Source organism: Gouania willdenowi, chromosome 7 (genome assembly GCF_900634775.1).
Source record: "Gouania willdenowi chromosome 7, fGouWil2.1, whole genome shotgun sequence".
Taxonomy (NCBI): domain Eukaryota; kingdom Metazoa; phylum Chordata; class Actinopteri; order Blenniiformes; family Gobiesocidae; genus Gouania; species Gouania willdenowi.
The window spans coordinates 30,100,327-30,120,401 of NC_041050.1; the positions used below are offsets into that span (position 1 = coordinate 30,100,327).

A 20,075-nucleotide genomic window follows, 5' to 3' on the forward strand; every position below is an offset into this window, starting at 1 on the left:
TCAAAAACACACACATAATAGCAGAATAACAACAGATGACTACAAAGGAATTAATACAAATTATACAAAACAACTGATGCTGAACCACACAAAATAAGCCATAACACACCAAACAAAACTATACAGAATGACAGAAAACTATGCAAAATGGCACCAAAAATGCGCAAAATGCCTCCAAAAACACACAAAAAACTGTAAAAACACTCTTGACAACAACAACAATACATTAGACAACAAAATGTACAAAAAATACAGAAAAGCACACAAAACAGTAGCAAAACTACATAAAATAGCAACAAAGACCCTCAAACCCTTTGTTATTTTCTGTATTAATGTTCAGATTGGTCCTCATTCTGAACGATGACATGAATGTTGATAATTTGGCCCTTGGATCAGAAAAATCACATTTTTGTGGCCCTACTGTGATAAAATGCACTCATCTCGGTCTTACACCATATGTAAGGTTCAAACCGCAACATGTTTTCATTAAATCAATTTGAAATGTTGAAATATTTGCCTGGCTTGGGTCGTGGCTTCTCTCGATGTGGAACGTGGGTCCCTAAGCCAGACCAGTTGAGAATCTTGTCTACTCACAATGTTTGATGCTTTGAAGGTCACTTTACCAGCACTAATGACTTTCATTTTCTTCTCACCTCGTCAAAGTCTGCGATGATCTCATTGAGCAGCCGCAGACACTCCACCCCCTCGTTGTTAGCCTCCAGCTCCACGTAAAACTCGGAGAAGTTGCTGATGGAAGCAAACATGACGGCGACGCATTCACACGACTGGTAATACAGCTCATCATTCCGACGCTCTCGTGCCAGGAAGTGAGCAGCCACATCTTTGGGCAAGATGTTGTGAAGCAGGCGGCGATTGTACGCCTGCAGCTCCTCCATCTCCTCCTTCTCCTCGGTAGCCTGACGAGAGGCAGGGAGAAACACGGCTGCTTAGTGACATTGCTGCTGGGGGATTGACATTTTATTTCTTATAGGCACATTTTGCATGGCTTGAAAAGGTTGTTGCATAGCTTAATGTTGTATGACACAATCAAGGTGACAACAGTGGCATTAAGGTATATTCTGGATTTTCATTCAGAATCTAAAGATTTTTTGCACTATTTTGGTGTAGTTTGATGTTCCCTCAGTCAGATCTCTGTTTGTGTAACATATTCACATCTTTCTAAAAATGTGGCTTATCGTTTTATCCCCCCTCAAAAAAAACATACTTTTCTCATTAAATTAGTTTTAGCTGAGTTTCTTTACGATGAGGTATAGAATGTGTGATTTAATTCATTCTTAAAGCTGATATCCGGAGTTTCTGAGAAATCTATGTTTATGTATGATTCTTTTGAAAAAAATACCTAACTAGATTTTTACTATGGTCTACTGCCGGTGGTCATTCATATACATTAATGTATATAAGTCCCTCCTTCGTCCTATAGACCCCTATACAAATGGAAACAATCGCCAAGAGGCTTCAATTTCCTGTTTTTGAGTCTGTCAATCAAAGTGAATGCTGAACTGTGCACGGAAACAAGGCCACGCGTCACAACAGCAAACAGGTAAATATGATTTTGGCTCTTACCTGACCCATAGACCTATATCAACGCAACGCGATGTGACTTTGTTATGTTTCGCGATGCGCGTGCAGAAAAATAGAGGCGTGGCTTCTGGTAGATTGGCAGAGGCAGTGGGAGGAAGTGAGGCTGTTTAGGGCGGGACATCGAGACATTTCTCAGAAACTCCAGATCGTAGCTTTAACAATATTAAGACCCGTGAGAGTCACGGAAGCAGGAGCTGCCCCCGCCGGCGGGTCCGTTGGGGTTGAAGAGGTTAAAGAACAAGGGAAATGTCAGAATATTATTCAATTTGATCATCTATTAATAGATTTAAATCAGTTAGAATTTTATTGATTGAACGTTTTGATTTTTGAAAAACGTGCTTAAAAAATAATGTATATGTTTTAGGAAGCTTTGGATCAGGCAATTAAAATATAATTACTTTTTAATTAGATAAAAAATAAGTGTAATAATTGGGTGCAAAAAGAGACCAGACACGTTATTACCGTACATGTCAACAGCATACATACCAAAGCCCACCCAAAACTCTGAACATTTCTGTGCCCCCCATGGTACAGCAACAAGCAGTCAGAATAAAACGATCTGCTTCCAAATCTGTAAATAATTCTAATTTAAGAGGAACAAAAATCCACTTTATTCAAATGCCTCATTTTCTCTTTGAATTTCAAATATAAATAGTTATGTAAATCTTTTAAGTGTACACATTCTTATCTAAGTGTTTATAATTACATTTTTTCTCTCCGTTTCACGATGTGTGGCTGAATCAAACACACTATGACGAGTTTATCGTCACATGAAGAGTATAATTCTCTAAGCCCATAGAGAGGTGATTTACCATACTATATATAGAACCAATTAGTTAAGTTGTAAATGGATTCAAGTAATTATTTTTTTTAATTCATTTTCAATTATTTATTGAGCACACATTAAAGAAAAAAAAGCATTAAAGGTCCAAAGAGGGAAGAAAGCCCTGTCAATAAACACATACAATTAGAAATAAAGGCTTAAAAATGAACAGTTGAGAGACAAAATGCACAAATAATCTTTAACATATGAGCAAAAATAATACATAAACAAAAATATAAAATATTTAATACACAATGTATGCATGCATGGGTCACTTACTACATAGATTTACTCACACACTGCTTACACGAGTGATTTTTATAATTTATTTGCATATGGCACGTTTACACCAAACGCATCCAAAGCGTCAACAGCGTCAGGTCTACATAGACTATATATGGTGGATACTTTTCTTGGAGCATCGAGAGGTCCCGCTGTGCATCACGCACCTCCTGTGCGGCACGTTTTGAAGCTTTACATGCAGTGGATGCTGCGCGTTTTGAGATTCCAAGAGTTGGGATTCTTGAACTTGCGGCACGTCGACCAATCAGGAGCTTTCCCCAACCGTGACGAATTCAGAATAATGAAAAAAACAAAACACAAAACACAAACCGGAGACAGATGGACAGGCGCTCTTCTGCTGGAATAGAGCGCCTGTAGTTGGTGTCCTGGTAGGAGATGCGCAAATAAAGCCAAGCCACTCTCTCGATAATGTAGAGCCATTAAACGGGGGTCGGAGGGGGCGTGTTCCGCAAGGAACTCCAAACTTTATTCTCCATTCGACCGCACTTCTCTATAGCCCTCTAACATCACAGTGCACACACTGAGTCACACCAAAATACATCCGACCGGAAACACCACCTTCTCAACACAATAATGTTCCCCACCATATTACAGTCACTGGGTAAATTATGAACGTAACTGATCGACACAATATCATTCATTGTATGAACACCACCGGCAACAGAGAAGCCCCTCCCCAAAACGCGCTCTCTTCCCAACTTGGCACAATTTTGATGCCCAAAATGCATTTGGTGTGAACGCAGCATTAGACTTATCTCATACGTACTTGGAAAAGCTCCAAATAAACATTAAATGATGATATGCGTGTACATTTGTTATGATTTGCATTGCCGCCGTTAATGCACCAGGGCTGTAATTATTGTTTTCTTTATCACAAGATTTTGACCAACCCTATCCATGTCCTACGTTAATAAACCATAATATAAGACTGTGGAGGACAAAAATTGTGTTCACAGGTGGTATTTTCATTTCCTCCATTTCTGCGTCTTCAAAGAAATCCTCTCATTTACCTGCAGCTTCCACAGGAAATCCAGGCGCGCTGTGGACTCCACCTGCTGGCCGTGCAAGTAGAGAGCCAGAACAAACACTGTGAGGATTACAGGGGTCATGACCTTCAGGTAAACCTTAGGCACATTCTCCAGGCTGGGCAGAAAAAAGAAGAATCAGACAAAAAAAAAACAAAACACAGTTTCCTTTAAAGCGTACACAACAAGACGATAAACTACTCACCACTGATCTACAGTTTCGTTAAAACCAAATCTGGAAAGAAGACATAAAAGGGTTAAGATGACTAACCTTTGAAATCATTGAAAATCATTTTTGTAATAAAAACAATGCAACTTACAGTGGCAGGGAGTCATTAAAATATGGTATTTCTCTAAAGAGGAAGAAAAACAAGGAGTTGAATTAAAATTTTATTTCGGCAGTCTTCAGAAAAACAAAAAACAGAACAAACAATGCTCAATTATCTCTAAATAATCAACCAAAAGGGTTGTATATTGAAGAAAAAACTTATACACACCTGACCCATCACAACAAACTAAACTAGGTTCTTTAGATAACATTTAATATATGTATATATATATAATAATTAGGAAACTAATGTTACTTGTTTTACAATACACATTCAATATATACATTCTACACAAAGTTTTATATATACAGTTTATACATGTACACATCAAGCATATATACTGTACATGCTGCACGTACACACATATACATATATACAGTACATATCAGGGTTGGGTCAATTTTAATTGTAATTGCATAATTGCTAATTAATTACAATTATGGCGTAATTGTAATTAAAAAAAATCTGTTGCTGTTGAAATTGTAATTAAGTTGTAATTGAGTTCCTCACTACTGTGACCCATTTTTTCTTCTGTGTACGTTAACTCCTCCAACAACGTTTGTCCGATTTTGACAAAAAAGCTATTATAATTATAATTATGATTTAACGCTAAAAATGGGAACCATGTTAGTCCTATTGCTGTATTCGATTGTATTCGGATAAGTCCGACAGAACGAATCGGAAAAGTGCAATAAAATGGCCCTTGAGCTCGGGATCCCGACTCGGGAACTCGGGCAGGATCCAAACACCCCGAGTCGGTCGGAATGACGTTTTCGTTAAATGGCAGCGCCCACCATTAGACATCAACAGTCTCTTTCTCCTCAACTTTTACTTTAATGTGTCGTCTAATTTGGCATGTGTGTTACTAATTGTGCAGAATAACTCTAGTGGTATTTCCATCCCCACTCTGTTCATTTGAACGCTGCGTAAGTAATGATACCCGTATATTTCAATGCACTCTCTACGGTCTATGGTTCAAGGAAGCACGCAGGATTCCCCTCGCTGGTGCGTTCAAGTCTTACTTAAAATGTACGACGTTTCTCTATATATTTATTAGCCTCAAGCAGCTAATATTTATGTCCCCAACAGGCATTTTTGCTCCTCGAAAAATACAAAAACAAACATCAGCTTGCTGTGGCCAGTCATGTTTTCTGAGCTTACTGAATGAAACGCATTTACCTCGGAGGTCGAAATTGACGACCCGGATCCTTCTGGGTTCCGAGTGCAATCGAATGCAGCATATGTACAGTTCTACACATACTGTATGTAGTTAACAATGAAAAAAAATGTATCATATAAAGATTTCCCACTTTTTACCATTAAAAAAAAAATTATAGGGGTATACTGACACAAAAAAGGCTGAGACGCCCACACCAAAAATATTAAAACATATACTTTAATTGATTAGGAATCCTAACAAGGTAACCAATATATAGGAAAGAAATTCAATGATAGGTATTTGTTTTTAGTGTATTTTACAGCTGATTTGGGACCCGTTATCATAAGAGATGCTAATGGAAAGGTGAAACAAGTGAAAGGTTGTTTTATTAAGTTATTTATTTCAGGCGCAGTAATTCTAATAATTGTAATTTAATTTTAGTAATTGAGAACATAATTGTAATTGACTTTCTGAGGATAAGAAAATTATTGTAATTTGGAAAAAATGATGGCCACTTTTATGGTAAGTGAACTGTCATTGAATATGGGTAATTGAAAGCGCAATTGTAACTGAAAAATGTAATTGACCCCAACCTTGATACATATATACATACAAGAGTATGTACATACTGTACATACACATGGATGTACATGACATGTACATAATATTAATAATGTACTATTTAATATTTACTACACAAATTCAATCAATTACATTTTAAATATAAACTATAGTGTGGTAATATTTAAATGAACAATATTCTCTATCACAATATATAACTTTTATTATGTTTATGTGACGCATATTATAATTTATGAACCGGTTATAGCGTGAAGTTCAGCTTTGATCACGTAGATGCTGAAATATTTTGGGTTGTGTGAGACCGAGGGTTTGCTGGTGAGACACTCACAGGGTGTTGGCGATGACCAGCAGGTCTGCGTTGTCAAACAGCACCACATGAGGCCACTCCACCAGCAGGAGGAACGTGAGCTGGATGAAGAGCATCAAAGCCAGCTTCCCAATGCTGCTGATGTGAAGGAACACAGAGCAGGCCAGCAGGGTCAGCAGAACGCTGTAGCTGAAATACTGCAGCACAGCCACAGGAGGAGGAGGAGGAGGAGGAGGGGGTTAATAACAAGGTAATCAACTCACACACGTGTTTCAAGCTGCAAAACACAAAACAAACAGTTACTTATAAATATTCAAAATTCAGGCTGGGCGATATGGATCAAAATTGTGATGTACAATATAAATCTTGATATTTTTAACCCAATAAAATCTTACCAGAAAGACAATTCTGGATTAAATTTGCTGATGAAAAATGCCACACAGGCACATTCATTAACAAACAGCTGCACATGATGTGCCACTTTTGGCTTCTTCTCCTATAAGGGACAGCACGTGTGAGTGAGTTCTGTATTGTGGGTTGTTTAGGGGAAGGTCTGGGTTAGGACGTACTCGGCAATTCAGTTCTGAGAAGTAACGAAAGCAGCGCTGCTTTTGTTACTTCCTTACTAAATATAGTAAGAAATATGGAAAAGTATGATGTGATTTCTACTGTGTGATTAAATAAATCTAAACAAGTTAAAAAAAAAAAAAAAAAAAAAAAATATATATATATATATATATATATATATATATATATATATATATATATATATATTGTCATTTTCTATATCGCCAAAATAAATATATTGCCCAGCTCTATAGTTCTAATGTTGTGGGGCTGACCTCAGGGAAATGGCAGTGCGAGGCCTCCTTGGAACACAGGGTTATTCCGTCCTCAGCGTTCTTGGTCAGATTATGCAGCAGGCAGAGAGTCACTGGCTCTGATGTGTTCAACTCTTTGGCAACACAGTCCCTCAGTTCCTCTCCGTAGCAGGTAAACTGGCAACAACAACAACAACAACAACAAAAAACAGGAAGAATAGTCAATGTGCAAGTAAACAAAGAATTGTAAAAAAGTTATGTATTACGAACATGAATTCATGCAAAACGTGCAATAAGGTCGTTATAGAGTTACTACATTAAAGTGAATGCTTTGGCTTGAATTAATAGATTAGGTTTAAATCTTCATTATTGAAATTTTTAGAAGTTCTGATGAGTCATGATGACCCACCACTGACCCCTCCCCCAAACCGCCCACATTTCTTAACCCTCCAAAAATGCTGCTGCGCACTGTTTGTACTGGAGAGAAAATACATTTTCCATTTATAGACGTTATCATAACACTGCTACAAGAACAACGTAGACTCCAAGAATGTGCAGACTGATAAAGTTAGTGTGTATGGTGGCCGTGTGGACACAGAGTGAGCAGCTGAACTGTAGAACACACAAACTGGAACAGCTTCAACAAAATCTACATTTTGTGTGTTAGATTATTTCTATATATCAATAATTATTTATGTGCAGGAATTAAACATATGGCATAAATTAGTGAATTGTTTAATTGCAACAATATTCTATAAATATATATATATATATATATATTTTTTTTTTTCAATGAATAAAATGACAAGACGCCTCCACCTTTCCTGCCTCTCTGAACTGCATGCATTTAAAAAGGCGGGACATACAGTTCGGGCAGTGAGCAAACATTTCCTGACAGTTGAGGACATGTTTCCCCTAAAACATGCCTATGAATTATTGAAAGGATCAGATGCTGGTGATCACCGGAGACGTCACCTTCTGTACCAGGGGAACAGTCCCCACCTTGACGTGAGAAGACACCTAGAATAATTGAAATTATCTCCACCCATAGAGATTCATTTCATTTTCATTTCATTTTCATTTCATTTTCATTTCATTTTCATTTCATTTTTTTGAGCAGGGACAAGAAAACAAAAAACAAAAGGAACAAAAAACTCTTTGTGTACAGATCCATGTAAACTTAGAATTGCAATAACATGTTTGCTCAAAATGGAGTGGGAAGAAGAAAGACTTATTGAATCATCATTTCTTAATCATACAATTCAAACATATTGCTTCTGTCTGTCTGGACTTCTAGAAACACACAATAAGTACTAAATAGAATAGGAAAAAAGACCAGAGGTGACAAGTAATGAAGTACAAATACTTTGTTACTGTATTTAAGTAGTTTTTTTTTCCAGTATCTGTACTTTACTTGAGTATTTATTTTTTTTACTTACTTCTTTAAACAAATATCTGTATTTTCTACTCCTTACATTTTAAAAATGAGAATGTTAATTTTAAGACCTTCAAAGATGACACCATTTGCATATTTCTTTTTCTGAAACATTTTATTTACAAATTGTGTTTATTATGTGTGCTAAATTATCCAGCTGTTCAAATGAATCAAATGTACAAGTTCTTATTATTGAAGGGACATTTGTATGACTTTTCACTTTGTTACTTAAGTCCATTTAGTAGCATGTACTTTTTTTTAACTTTTACTCCAGTAAGATAGCAACTTCAATACTTTTACTTTTACCAGAGTCATTTTTATATATACTCGAGTAAAAGTATCTATACTTTTACTCGAGTACTGAAGACGAGTACTTTTACCACCTCTGAAAAAGACTAACTAATAATCAGTAACTTAAGATATACAAGAATACAATGCAAAATACCAACAACGGTAATAATTTCCATTCAATCCACATATGAATACAACACTAGCCATAGATGTAATCAGCCTATTAGTTAGTTATTATTCTGTTTGCGGAATCAACTCAATCTTGTCTTTTAAACCCAATATGATGCAGTGTTGGCTAAAGAGGGGTTTTTGATAGAAAATAATCTCACAAAAAAAAAGGTTTATAGCCACTGTGCTCGGAAAAGTTTGACACAGTATTGGGGATGATACATGCAAGTATGATACAAGGATGTGATTAAACACATTAGCTTCACATGGATTTTTCCAAAACAATTTTTTTTGGCCTAAACAGACATTGAAGGCAGATGTAACGCTACACAGAATTAAAATTTTACAAACCGAGCTGAGATGTGAGAGCATCTGTGATGATGAGATAATTGTTAGAACATTCGTTTGAAATTATGCGGTGTGATTTGAGGAAAACGTGGAGAGAATTACATTACTGTGGTTTGACAGGAACCCAAAAACATAATCTTAAAGGCATTCACGTGTGCACAAAGACTTTATTTAATTAGAACAGGGCTGTCAAACTCATTTCCAAATATGGAGCTGTATGATCTCAAGTGGGCCACAGATTTTAAGCAGGAAAATGAGTAATTTCAACATTACCGTGCCCTAGTTTGCACTTGTACGTACACATAAAATACAAAATATGTAAGAAACCGACAGTAGCCAAGCGACAAGTGACAGATATCAGTCCCAACAGGGTCTTCACTTTAAATTTCCTAGATTTGTGACCATAATTCCAATAAGGAAAATGTTATGTAATTTTGAATTTTGAGTTTTTTCAACTGGTTAACATTAAAATGACAGCCATCATATGATATAAGCACCGGGATAATTGCAAGCCCCCGCAAATATTGCTGAGTTTATTATACACAATGATTCATGCTTTCTCTGTCATTTTACTTTCTTCTGTGGGTCGAATTGGATGCTCCAAAGGGCCGGATTTGGCCCCAGGGCCTTGAGTTTGACACATGTGAGTTAGACTGCATGATGTTGATAAATGTAAAAAGACAGAAAAACAGTAGCAAAGTTGAATTTTTGGCCAATGGTTTAACAATGTTATTGGTAACATCTTTATAAGAGTGTATTTTAGATTTGAACCCATTTAGATACTTTCATGAATTGGTGAAATAATTTGGACAAAAGAAGCAAGGAAAACTTACCATGTTAGCGAAAGAGGCGATGAAAACGAGGAGGATGGTGAGGACGCCTACCAGAGTGCACCGCACTCGAGACTGGACTATTTTCTTGGTTACTTTCTGCAAAACATCTGGAAACACCTTCAACGCAAGCAGTAAAGTGACAATCAGAGGAAAGAGCATCAACGCCATTAGTGAAGCTGGCTGATAATTCATAAATATCAGTACAAATAAGCAGGAGAAATGACAGGAGTTAAGAAAATCATTGTTTCTTACTTTGATGCAGGAGTAGATGGAGCAGATGAAGAGGATAGTGGTGAGGATGATGAAGATAGTGGTGTAAACCCCAAGCATGACTATTGTACTGTGAAAAGAGAGAAAAAAAAAGCAAACATTCAGGATGCTCATGTCTCAATAACAAAAGCATTTCCTGTCAACAAATCAGTAAAGCTAAAAAAAAAGCTGCTTGTCAAGTAGGGCTACTTACTTTGGGAAGATGATTGCTTGAATGCCAGTGATAAAACAGAAGACAAAGAGAGTACAGGCTACATATCCACCAAAACGATCGTCAACCTTCTTGGAGTACTACAAACAAAGAATCCATGTGATTTTTGATCAAATAGCAGGACAAATTGAGTGAGTTTTGGTCGTTTTAAAAAAGACTGTGACCTTTTTCTCCAGGTCAGGCGTCTGGAAAGTGAGCAGGAACTTCCTGACATGATCCTTCCTCAGCTGGTCGATGCTACGAGCATCAATGGCACGGCCAAGAAACTCATCCACTTCCTCCTCGGGGTTAAGGACTTCCTGAATGCAGCGGCTTGGGAGCAAAAGGACATAAAAAGTCAGTGTTTAAAGCTGCATGAGTGAAGAAATGAGCAATGTTCAGAATGGCTAATCAAGAACTAGTGCAGCACTATTGTTATTTTACGCCTGAGACCTCTGGAGTTGAAACACTTGAAGCAGTTTGCCTCTTCAATGACTCGTAAAAAAGCCTCCGTAAACACAACAAGCGGGGATAAACACTCACGTCTCTTTGCTAGAAGCCGCATCGATGCCCTGTGAAGAACAGAAGGAGACAGACGAGAGCAGAGGGAACAGCAGGCAGAGATGATTTAGCATTTAGCTACAGCACAACCAACAAAAAACAAAACAGTTTCAGACATCTGTGCAGTTAATCCCTGTAAGCTAGATTGATGTTATAATTAATGTTGGGAGGCTTCAAATTACACCCTTTTTGTCTCTGGGGCTCAAACCCTCTGAGATGGAGGAGGCAAAGTGATAAGAAAAAGAAAGGGATGAAAAGGAAATGACTTTAAACACTCACACAAGGGGGGGATGAGAGGAAGAGGCGTGAGAAGGGGCGTGTTTGTCATCAAATTAACACAAGGTGTTTAAAACTAAGCAGGATTCTCGGTTTGGGTCCTTTATCCAACAAAAGCAGATCAATACTAGGGCTGGGCGATATGGACCAAAACTCATATCTCAATATTTATTCTCAAAATGGCGATATATACAATATAAATCTCCATAATTTTAATTCAATTAAAGTCTGACCAGAAAGACAATCCAGTGTTAAAGGAGCATAGGGCAGGATTTGAGAAAAAATAAACATTGATCTTCATTTTAATTTTTTCTGAGCCCACACGCATTTCTCCCTATTGCCTTGAAAAGATTGCGCGATGCATTTTGTACTGCTGTTCTGGGGGTGAATTTCCCACGCACTTCTGCAGACGTGAAGTCAAATTAGGCTCGTGCGCGTTCTCGACGGCTTCAATACCGTAAATAAAAAAGAATGAGAAGAAGACGGCTTGGAGACTGAAAGAAGACAAGCACGGTGGACTTTAATACTGTTTGGTTTCACAGATACATGCAGATACACAGGTTTTGCAGGGAACGGCGAGTAAATAAATAACCGCGTCCAGTTGGAGTGTGGATCAGGCGGTATTTTCTCGCCCGAGTTCGACCCAACAGTTAAAACCTCATTTTTTCCCTCAAAGAAATGACATATTTACGTTTGTTTTAGTGGAAAGCACTGATTTTATTACCAACTGTTAATGTCAACATCAGATCAGTGCACGGGTAACAAGTGAATGTGAAACACAAACAAGAGACACGCAAGAGACACATCCATTTATATAATCCATGTATCAAAGATAAGGATAATCCATGTTATTGTGCAGAAAAAGGAATGTTTCAACGGTGTATTCCTTTATAATTGTCCTCCCTCCACTGCTACAGTTTAAGCTGCACTCTGCAGCAGCTGCACCAGCTGCAGCAGGAAAGGAAGAACGCTGCGTGCGAATGACACTATGTGACCGAACCCGTACACCAGTTCTAAATATCTGTCCGAACCCGACCTGTCTGGTGCCGTCTGGTCCTGCCCAATGCTTCTTTAAATTTGCTGATGCAAAATGCCACACAGACACATTTATTAACAAACAGTTATTTGATCAATTAAGGATACCTTGATCTGGGATATCGGGCTTATAGGTTTTAAAATAGAGACATTTTTGGTCGTAAATGCTCAATGTTAATTGGATTTTACAATACAGCCATGCCGATGAAGACTAGTGTCAAATAGGCATCGTATTTAGAATCCCCGAGGTCCAGAACCATAGCAATGTGTTTTTCTAATTTCTTTTTGAGAATTGGTTTTGGCTCCCGCCAGATTTGAATTCAGCAGGTGAAAAACTACAAGTATGCCAAATTTCATGCTTGTAGACAAATTTGCACAATTCTTCCCCGAGCAGACCAGACTTTTATAGAGTGCGAGTTAGTTCTGTAGTGTGGATGTTTTTTTGATAATGGAACGCATTCAGAAATTCATCTAAATGTGCTTTTAATGCTGTTTTGAGAAGCAGTGAGAGCAGCGACTCCTAAAACAAGTATTTCAAAACTAAATAAGCTATACTGTATATATATATATATATATATATATATATATATATATATATACTGTATATGCAATATTGTAATTGTTTTATATCCCCAAAGTAGACAACTCGATATATCTTGAATCTCAATATATTGCCCAGCCCTAATCAATACCTCAGCTAACATTCACAAAGTCTTTTGAGACCATAATAAAAAAAAAATCTAAATTATATAACACAGCAACATGTTTATAAAACTAAATGGGATGGAAATCTACAGTTTAACTGGCTGCTCTGTAACATCACACATTCATCATGTCAGCGTTCTGACGCTGGTTGATGAGTCATCATCACACTCTGTAGGAACAAGATAACCACTCGGCTATTAAACAGGTGAATAAGTACAGGGAGACGCCTAATGTATGCAGATGTCCCAGAGGAGAGGATAAATAAACAGCACGCCTACAATGTAACCACTCATGTACAGTAAACACTTCCTGTTCACAATTGCCACGGTGTGTTAACATAGCTTTTTCTAAAATATAGTATAGAGAAGGAACCTTCTGGTTTATCATCCAACCAAGCAAGCAAGCAACCAACAAACCAACCAACGGACCAAACCCATCAACCAAAGCGACCAACAAACAAACCAACCAACCAAAAACCAATGGACCTACAAACCAAACCGACTGACCGACCGACCAACCAACTGACTAAACCTAATTCAACAAACAAATTAGTAAGTTTAGTAACTAATCAATGATCCAACATTAATATGTCATTAAATGTAGAACCAAAATACATAACCAACCAACTCAAAAAACCAACCAACCAACCAACCAAACTAACCAAAAACCAAAGGACCTACAAACCAAACCAAACCGACCAACCAACTAAACCAAATTCAACAAGCAAATAAATAAGTTTAGTAACTAATCAATGATCCAACCTTATTATGTCATTAAATATAGAACCAAAATACAAAACCAACCAACCAACCAACTCAAAAAACCAACCAACCAAACGGACGGACCAACCAACTAACAAAAACCAACCAAAAACCAAAAGACCTACAAGCCAAACCAACTGACCAACCAACCACCCAACCAACCATCCAATCAAACTACCCAAAGAACCAACCAACCAAACAAACAAAATTGAACAAATATTTTAAGTGACTAATCAAGGATACAACATTATTATGCCATTAAATGTAGAACCAAAATACAAAATTGCCTTAACTTAAGATCTTGGGTTGTTTTTGCAATTTTCCTTCTTTAACCCAGACTGTCTTGTTGTATTTGATTTGTGTGGTTCATGAGATTGGAAGTGTTCAAATTCAGTTAATTATTTTTTTAAACAAAAAACCAAAACAAAAAAGATTTTCGTCAAGCTTTAGTTTTTCACCAATACATTCAATCACTTCTCATCAGGATTGCAGGTTTGTGAGCTGACTTAATGTGAGGGCCAAAGCAGGAGATTCAATTTAATTCAGCTTGCATATCTTCAAACTGCTAGAGAAAACAAGTGTTATCTATTCATAGCACTTGAATGATGTTCAGTGGAGGAAAAAAAAGCAATTCCAAAGAAAATAATGACCCTTACTTTAAAGCAATTTAACTGTTACCAGGATGTAAACTCACTTCTTTATTTGGACACCATCAAAACTAAATTAAACCCCAAACTATCAGTTCATTTTGCAGAATAAACAGACACATTTATATTGTATGTATGTTTAAGAATGTAACTGTTGAGAGCTTCTTTCTCATGTCTCACCATCTTCTTGTAGACTTTGGACTCCTTTGTTCTGGAGAAGGATCTGTCAGGAACCCAACGTGGCATTAGTCCTTCCATGGAGTTTACACGTACTCTCTGCATCTTGGCCATCAGGGCTTTCTCTTCTTTCTGCAGGTGAAGAAATGCCACAAGGCCACACGCTCTGACATAAATATGGCCTTCAAAGCCAGGTGAAAAGCCATTACACAGTTAGCGAGAAATATTACACTGCTGTGATATTTTGAGGAGGTCAGAGATAATGAAGTGGGTGCGACTATACCTGAGTACATGTGCATCGCTCTGTGTGTGTGTGTGCGTGCGTGCGTGCGTGTGTGTGAAAGAAAGGGAGGGAGATAGAATGCACTAACCCTTTTCTGACTGCAGCCCAGCACCAAGAAGGTTTCAATGTTGTTTTCTTTAAGGTAAGCGTTCCTCTCTCCACCAAAGCCTGGCTCCACCTCGTAGTCTCCATTCAGATACTGCAGTGTGGCTTTGGTGATGTGGATACGCCTTTGCACACACACACACACTTTCAATTATTCTACAATAAGGGGTATACATTTCAACCAGGGTTGGAGTAACATACAATTGTAATTGTGTATTTAATAGTTAATGACAATTATGGCATAATTATCATTGTAATTTAAAAAAATATGTCGGAATCGTAATTATTTTGTAATTTAGTTGAAATAATTGACTTTGTAATTGTAATTGCCATGAAAACACTATCAAAATAATCAATTATAATTGACCGCTCAAATGGGGAACCATGTTAGAGTTCTATGCCACAGTACTACACGTATGTAGTTACAAAATTATTAAAATAAGTTTCATGTCAAGCTTTCCCACATTTTACCATTTAAATAAAATAATAAATCAAGGGGTATACTGACACAAAAAAGGCTCAGATGCCCACACCAAAAATATTAAAAACCTATATTTTCATTGATTAGGAAGCATAACACGGTAACCAATAGATAGGAAATAAATTACATGATAGATATTTGTTTTTAGTGTATTTTACAGCTGATTTAAGACCCGTTATTGTAAGAGACGCTAACAGAAAGCTAACACAAGAGGAAGGTTAACTTTAATTAGGTTTTTTATTTCAGGCTCAGTAATTGTGATTATTTGTAAATGAACTTTAGTAATTGAGAACATATTTGTAATTGACTTTAGGAGGATGAAAAATAACTGTAATTGGAAAAAATGCTGGTCACTGTAATCGTAATTCAATAGTAATTGAACATAGGTAATTGAAAATGTAATTGACCCCAACCCTGATTTCAACCAAGTCTCACTCCAAAGCGTAGAATGACTACGCTTATCCACTCTGAGGGCGTAGAAATTCTACGCCCATTTGCCTTGTGTTTTCTATGGGCCATACGTTAGGTCACGTGACCACCTCGTCATTTCGTTTCAGAGAGGAAAAACATGGCGGACATTCGTTCAATTTTCACTGCAAATTTCTATATATTAAGTGAGCTTGTGGCTTTAGCTTTTCTAGTGAGAAATGTACCCTTAACTTTCATAGTATCCATTCAGTTACTGTATACGATGATACTGAGTTGTATTATTACTTCCTGCATGTTTCTGTGTGAGTAAGACTGACCCAGCCCGTCCCCCCGCCTCCATTTGGTTGGCGAGTGTCACGTCATTGGACCAGACGTCGAACTGCCATTTGCGCAGGCCCAGCACCCCGCAGTGAACGCGCCCGCTGTGGATGCCCACCCGCATGTTGACATTCACACCCGTCACCTCCCTCACCAGCCTGTGGGCACACACACAGACATGCACACTTCATAAGCAGCTTTAACACCCATGTAGGGCTGGGCAATATATCAATATTCAAGATGTTTCAAGTTTTCTAATTTGGCGATATAGAAAATTACATTATCGTCTATATCGATGTACATATTTTTTATAGCTTATTTTGTATTAAAATACGTGTTTTAGGAGTCAATGCTTCCACCGTCTCAGAACAGCATGAAAAGCACAGTAAGATAGATTTCTGAGTGCGTCCCAACCCAGACCTTCCCTTTAACGAACCACACTAAAGAACTCACTCACACATGCGGTCAAAAAAGCCAAAATTGCACATATTATGCAGCTGTTTGTTAGTAAATGAGCCTGTGGTGGCATTTTGTATCAGCAAATTTAACCCATAATTATCTTTCTGGTAAGACTTAATTAGAATTGTATATTGTATTTCGCCATTTTGAAAAAAAATATTGATATATGAGTTTTGGTCTATAACACTCAGCCCTACACCCATGAGGTAAAAACAATGGAGGGACTTGGTGAGGTCTCATCACATTACTGTCTGAATTTATTTCTTATTCAAGTGATTGTGTTTTGTTTGTGGGGTTTCGTGTGTTCTTCTCACGAGATGGCTTCGATCATGTCCACTCCCATCTCTACGCAGCAGTGTGCGTGGTCGGCCCGAGGCTCAGGCAGCCCTGACACACAGTAGTAACAATCTCCAAGGATTTTAATACGCAGGCAGTGGTTCTCCTATACAACACACACACATATATATGAATAACACACACATTAATAGACCGTCCAAGTTAATACACAGCGTGCAATGCATAATTTAGCCCACGCATCCTAACAAGGACATCATATCGGCTTTGCCCAACCAACAGGAAAATCCCATGCATGTGCCGTTACATAAGAGCCAGTGGTTCAGAGTTTAGCTGTGAACATGGCAGCAGGTGTCAGAGCTCACCGACGCCAGCTTGTCAAAGCGAGCAAACAGCTCGTTCAACGTCATGACCAGTTCCTGGGCCGTGCACTGGGACGCCAGACTGGTAAAACCCTCGATGTCTGCAAACAGAATGCTGCAGGAGAAAAGAAGGGATGGGGGCAACCAAAGAGGACATAGAAGAAGGTAAAAACAAAGAGAGTAATCAATCTTGTGCATGGTCAAGGCTTTCGCTCTCATCCCTGTCCAGCTGCTATTACAGCAGTGGAGGGAGGGAGAGAAAGAGAGGCAGACATTTGTTTAGCTCTGACTCTAATCATGGAGGCCAATGTAGGTCACCTCCTCCAACCCTTCCCTCTGAGAACGCCACCCCTCATCCCCCTGTCTGCATGCCTTTCATTGCTAACTTTTGATAATAATGAAAAGTGAGGACAACCAGCAGCAGCCCAGTTACAGTTGAAAGGGACAGATGGTGCTGTGAGTCCCATGAAGGTCCTGAGAATAGCCCTTTAATTACAGTACATGGTTATATCGGCCTGTGATTGAGGAGCTGCATTATTTACATTACATGGATATACAATTTACTTTAAAGCAAGTGCTAATCACAGGGGGCTGCTGTCCTGCATGTTACCCTGCTACATGACACAGATGATACAGAAACTGTTAGCCATGTTCTACAGCCTAATGATTAGCAGGCAGGACTGAGCCCCTTGAGGACCAGAGACTAAGAGTGCATCCACACCAATAGCTCTACTCTTTAATGCAGGTGTGTCAAACTTATTTTAGTTCAGGAGCCAAATACAGCCCAGTTTAATCTCATGAGGGCCACAGATTGTAGGCAATAAAATGAGCAATTTTATCATTCATGTGCCCTAGTTTGCAATTCCACGTATAATAATATTTAAAGTATGTAAAGCACAGATAATATCCAATCAATAAGTGACAAATATCAAATGTCTCTGCACAAATTTTCATGATTTTGTGACCAATTTTTATTCAATTTGAGGAAATTTTGGGGAATAATTGAGAGTACTTACAACAATTTGAGATTAGAAATGACTGCCATCATGTGATATAAGCGTAAAAAAACTGTGAGCCCTGGGAAAACACGTGCAGTTTCATTGAATTTGTGTATTTTAAGGTACTGAGATATCTACAACTGAATTAGTCATTTTTACTTTCTCCTGCGGGCCAAATTGGGAGCTATAAAGGGCCAGATTTGAGCCCCCAGGCTTTGAGTTTGAAACACTATGTAACACTATGGACATCATTGCTAAAACTCCTACCTTTGTGCTATTTTTCAGCAATTAACAACAGACACTTTGCAATGAATACTGAAGTACTTTTTGTGTGCAACATGTAGCCCCTAAAGAACAACATTTGACACTGGATGATAGAGCTGCAGTTCTTGCAGGTCAATCACACTAAAACTGAAGCTACATTCAATGGAAGTGCATTGCTTGGTGAGATATTACAGTTTTTATATGAGTTTTAAAAAAAAAATAAAGTAGAAAAAGTATAATTTAGGTCAGAGGTCTGCAACCTTTACTCTTAAAGGAGCCATTTGGTCTAATCTCACCTGGATTAAAGTCCAAATCAGACAAGACAGTACAAGTAGAGGAAAGAACAGAAGTATAATCTACAAAAAGATAAATAAATAAATATAACATGAGTGGAATTTATATATTGCACATAGGAGATCAAATAAGGCAAAGAGATAAAAATCAGGACACATGAGAGGGACTCATCAAAACAATATCTACATTAAACTTCAGCTATCACAGCCTGAAGGGTTTTATGGAAAATAAACAAAATTTAATATTGAAGTCTTGTTTCTGCTCATAGGAGTTTCAAATGTTTTTGGCATGACACCTGTCATTAGCATGAAGAAGGTGTCATGAAGGCTGTCATTAAAGCTGATATCCGGAGTTTCTGAGAAATCTATGTTTATGTATGATTCTTTTGAAAAGCAAAAAAATACTTAACTAGTCTTTTACTATGGTCTACTGCCGGTGGTCATTTATACATTAATGTATATAAGTCCCGCCTTCGTCCATAGACCATTATACAAATGCAAGAAAGCGACGACTTCGCCCAGCCAATAGGCTTCGACTTCCTGAAGCGGGCAACAGTCAATCAAAGTGAATGCGCATGCACCGCTACAACAGCAAACAGGTATATCACTGAGCAGCATAGCGTCATGGAGGGGAGTTACCCATTCCATGATTGCCGACATATAAAGCTTCTACTAAAAAAAGAAAAGAAAAATCTGGGTACAAAGTGTGCGGATAGACCGCAACAGAATTTATCTCAGAGCTGCTTTTCAAAGGTCCAGGGCGGACCAGGATTTGGCGACATTTCTCATCGACAGGTAATAAATATGTTTTAATCAAAAGTTATGGCACTCTATTAATAAATGTGTAGTTTTTGTAGCTTTGTTATGTTTTGCAATGCGTGTGCACAAACGTAGAGGCATAGCTTCTGGTAGAGGCAGGGGAGGAAGTAGAGCTGTTGTGGGCGGAACATCGAGACGCTGTCTCAGAACTCTGGATAGCAGCTTTAAGTGTTGTTCGTTACCCTAACCCTTCGTTACCCTTACCGCTAACCCATAACCCTTCCTAACCCCACTAGTTTCCTCCACCTAACCCAAAAAAGCCAACATAGCTCCAAAGGTTTCCTAATTTAAGGACACTTAAGGACAGCCTTCATGACTCCTT

At 38.0% G+C, this 20,075-nt stretch overlaps 1 protein-coding gene across 2 annotated transcripts in view; it reads right to left on the reverse strand.

Annotated features, from left to right (window-relative positions):
• The window catches only part of LOC114466520 (adenylate cyclase type 6-like), a 56,168-nt gene that overhangs the window by 8,048 nt on the left and 28,045 nt on the right, over positions 1-20,075 (reverse strand). For both annotated transcript variants that reach the window (XM_028452014.1, XM_028452015.1), the window contains 16 exons: positions 17,383-17,494; positions 17,038-17,165; positions 16,264-16,422; positions 15,020-15,161; positions 14,652-14,780; positions 11,030-11,058; positions 10,672-10,819; positions 10,490-10,587; positions 10,279-10,366; positions 10,027-10,143; positions 6,973-7,128; positions 6,152-6,327; positions 4,074-4,106; positions 3,959-3,988; positions 3,739-3,871; positions 654-917 (listed from right to left, as the gene is read on the reverse strand). In XM_028452014.1, coding sequence (XP_028307815.1) covers positions 654-917; positions 3,739-3,871; positions 3,959-3,988; positions 4,074-4,106; positions 6,152-6,327; positions 6,973-7,128; positions 10,027-10,143; positions 10,279-10,366; positions 10,490-10,587; positions 10,672-10,819; positions 11,030-11,058; positions 14,652-14,780; positions 15,020-15,161; positions 16,264-16,422; positions 17,038-17,165; positions 17,383-17,494 — 1,942 coding nt within the window. The remainder of the gene's footprint in view (positions 1-653; positions 918-3,738; positions 3,872-3,958; positions 3,989-4,073; positions 4,107-6,151; positions 6,328-6,972; positions 7,129-10,026; positions 10,144-10,278; positions 10,367-10,489; positions 10,588-10,671; positions 10,820-11,029; positions 11,059-14,651; positions 14,781-15,019; positions 15,162-16,263; positions 16,423-17,037; positions 17,166-17,382; positions 17,495-20,075) is intronic.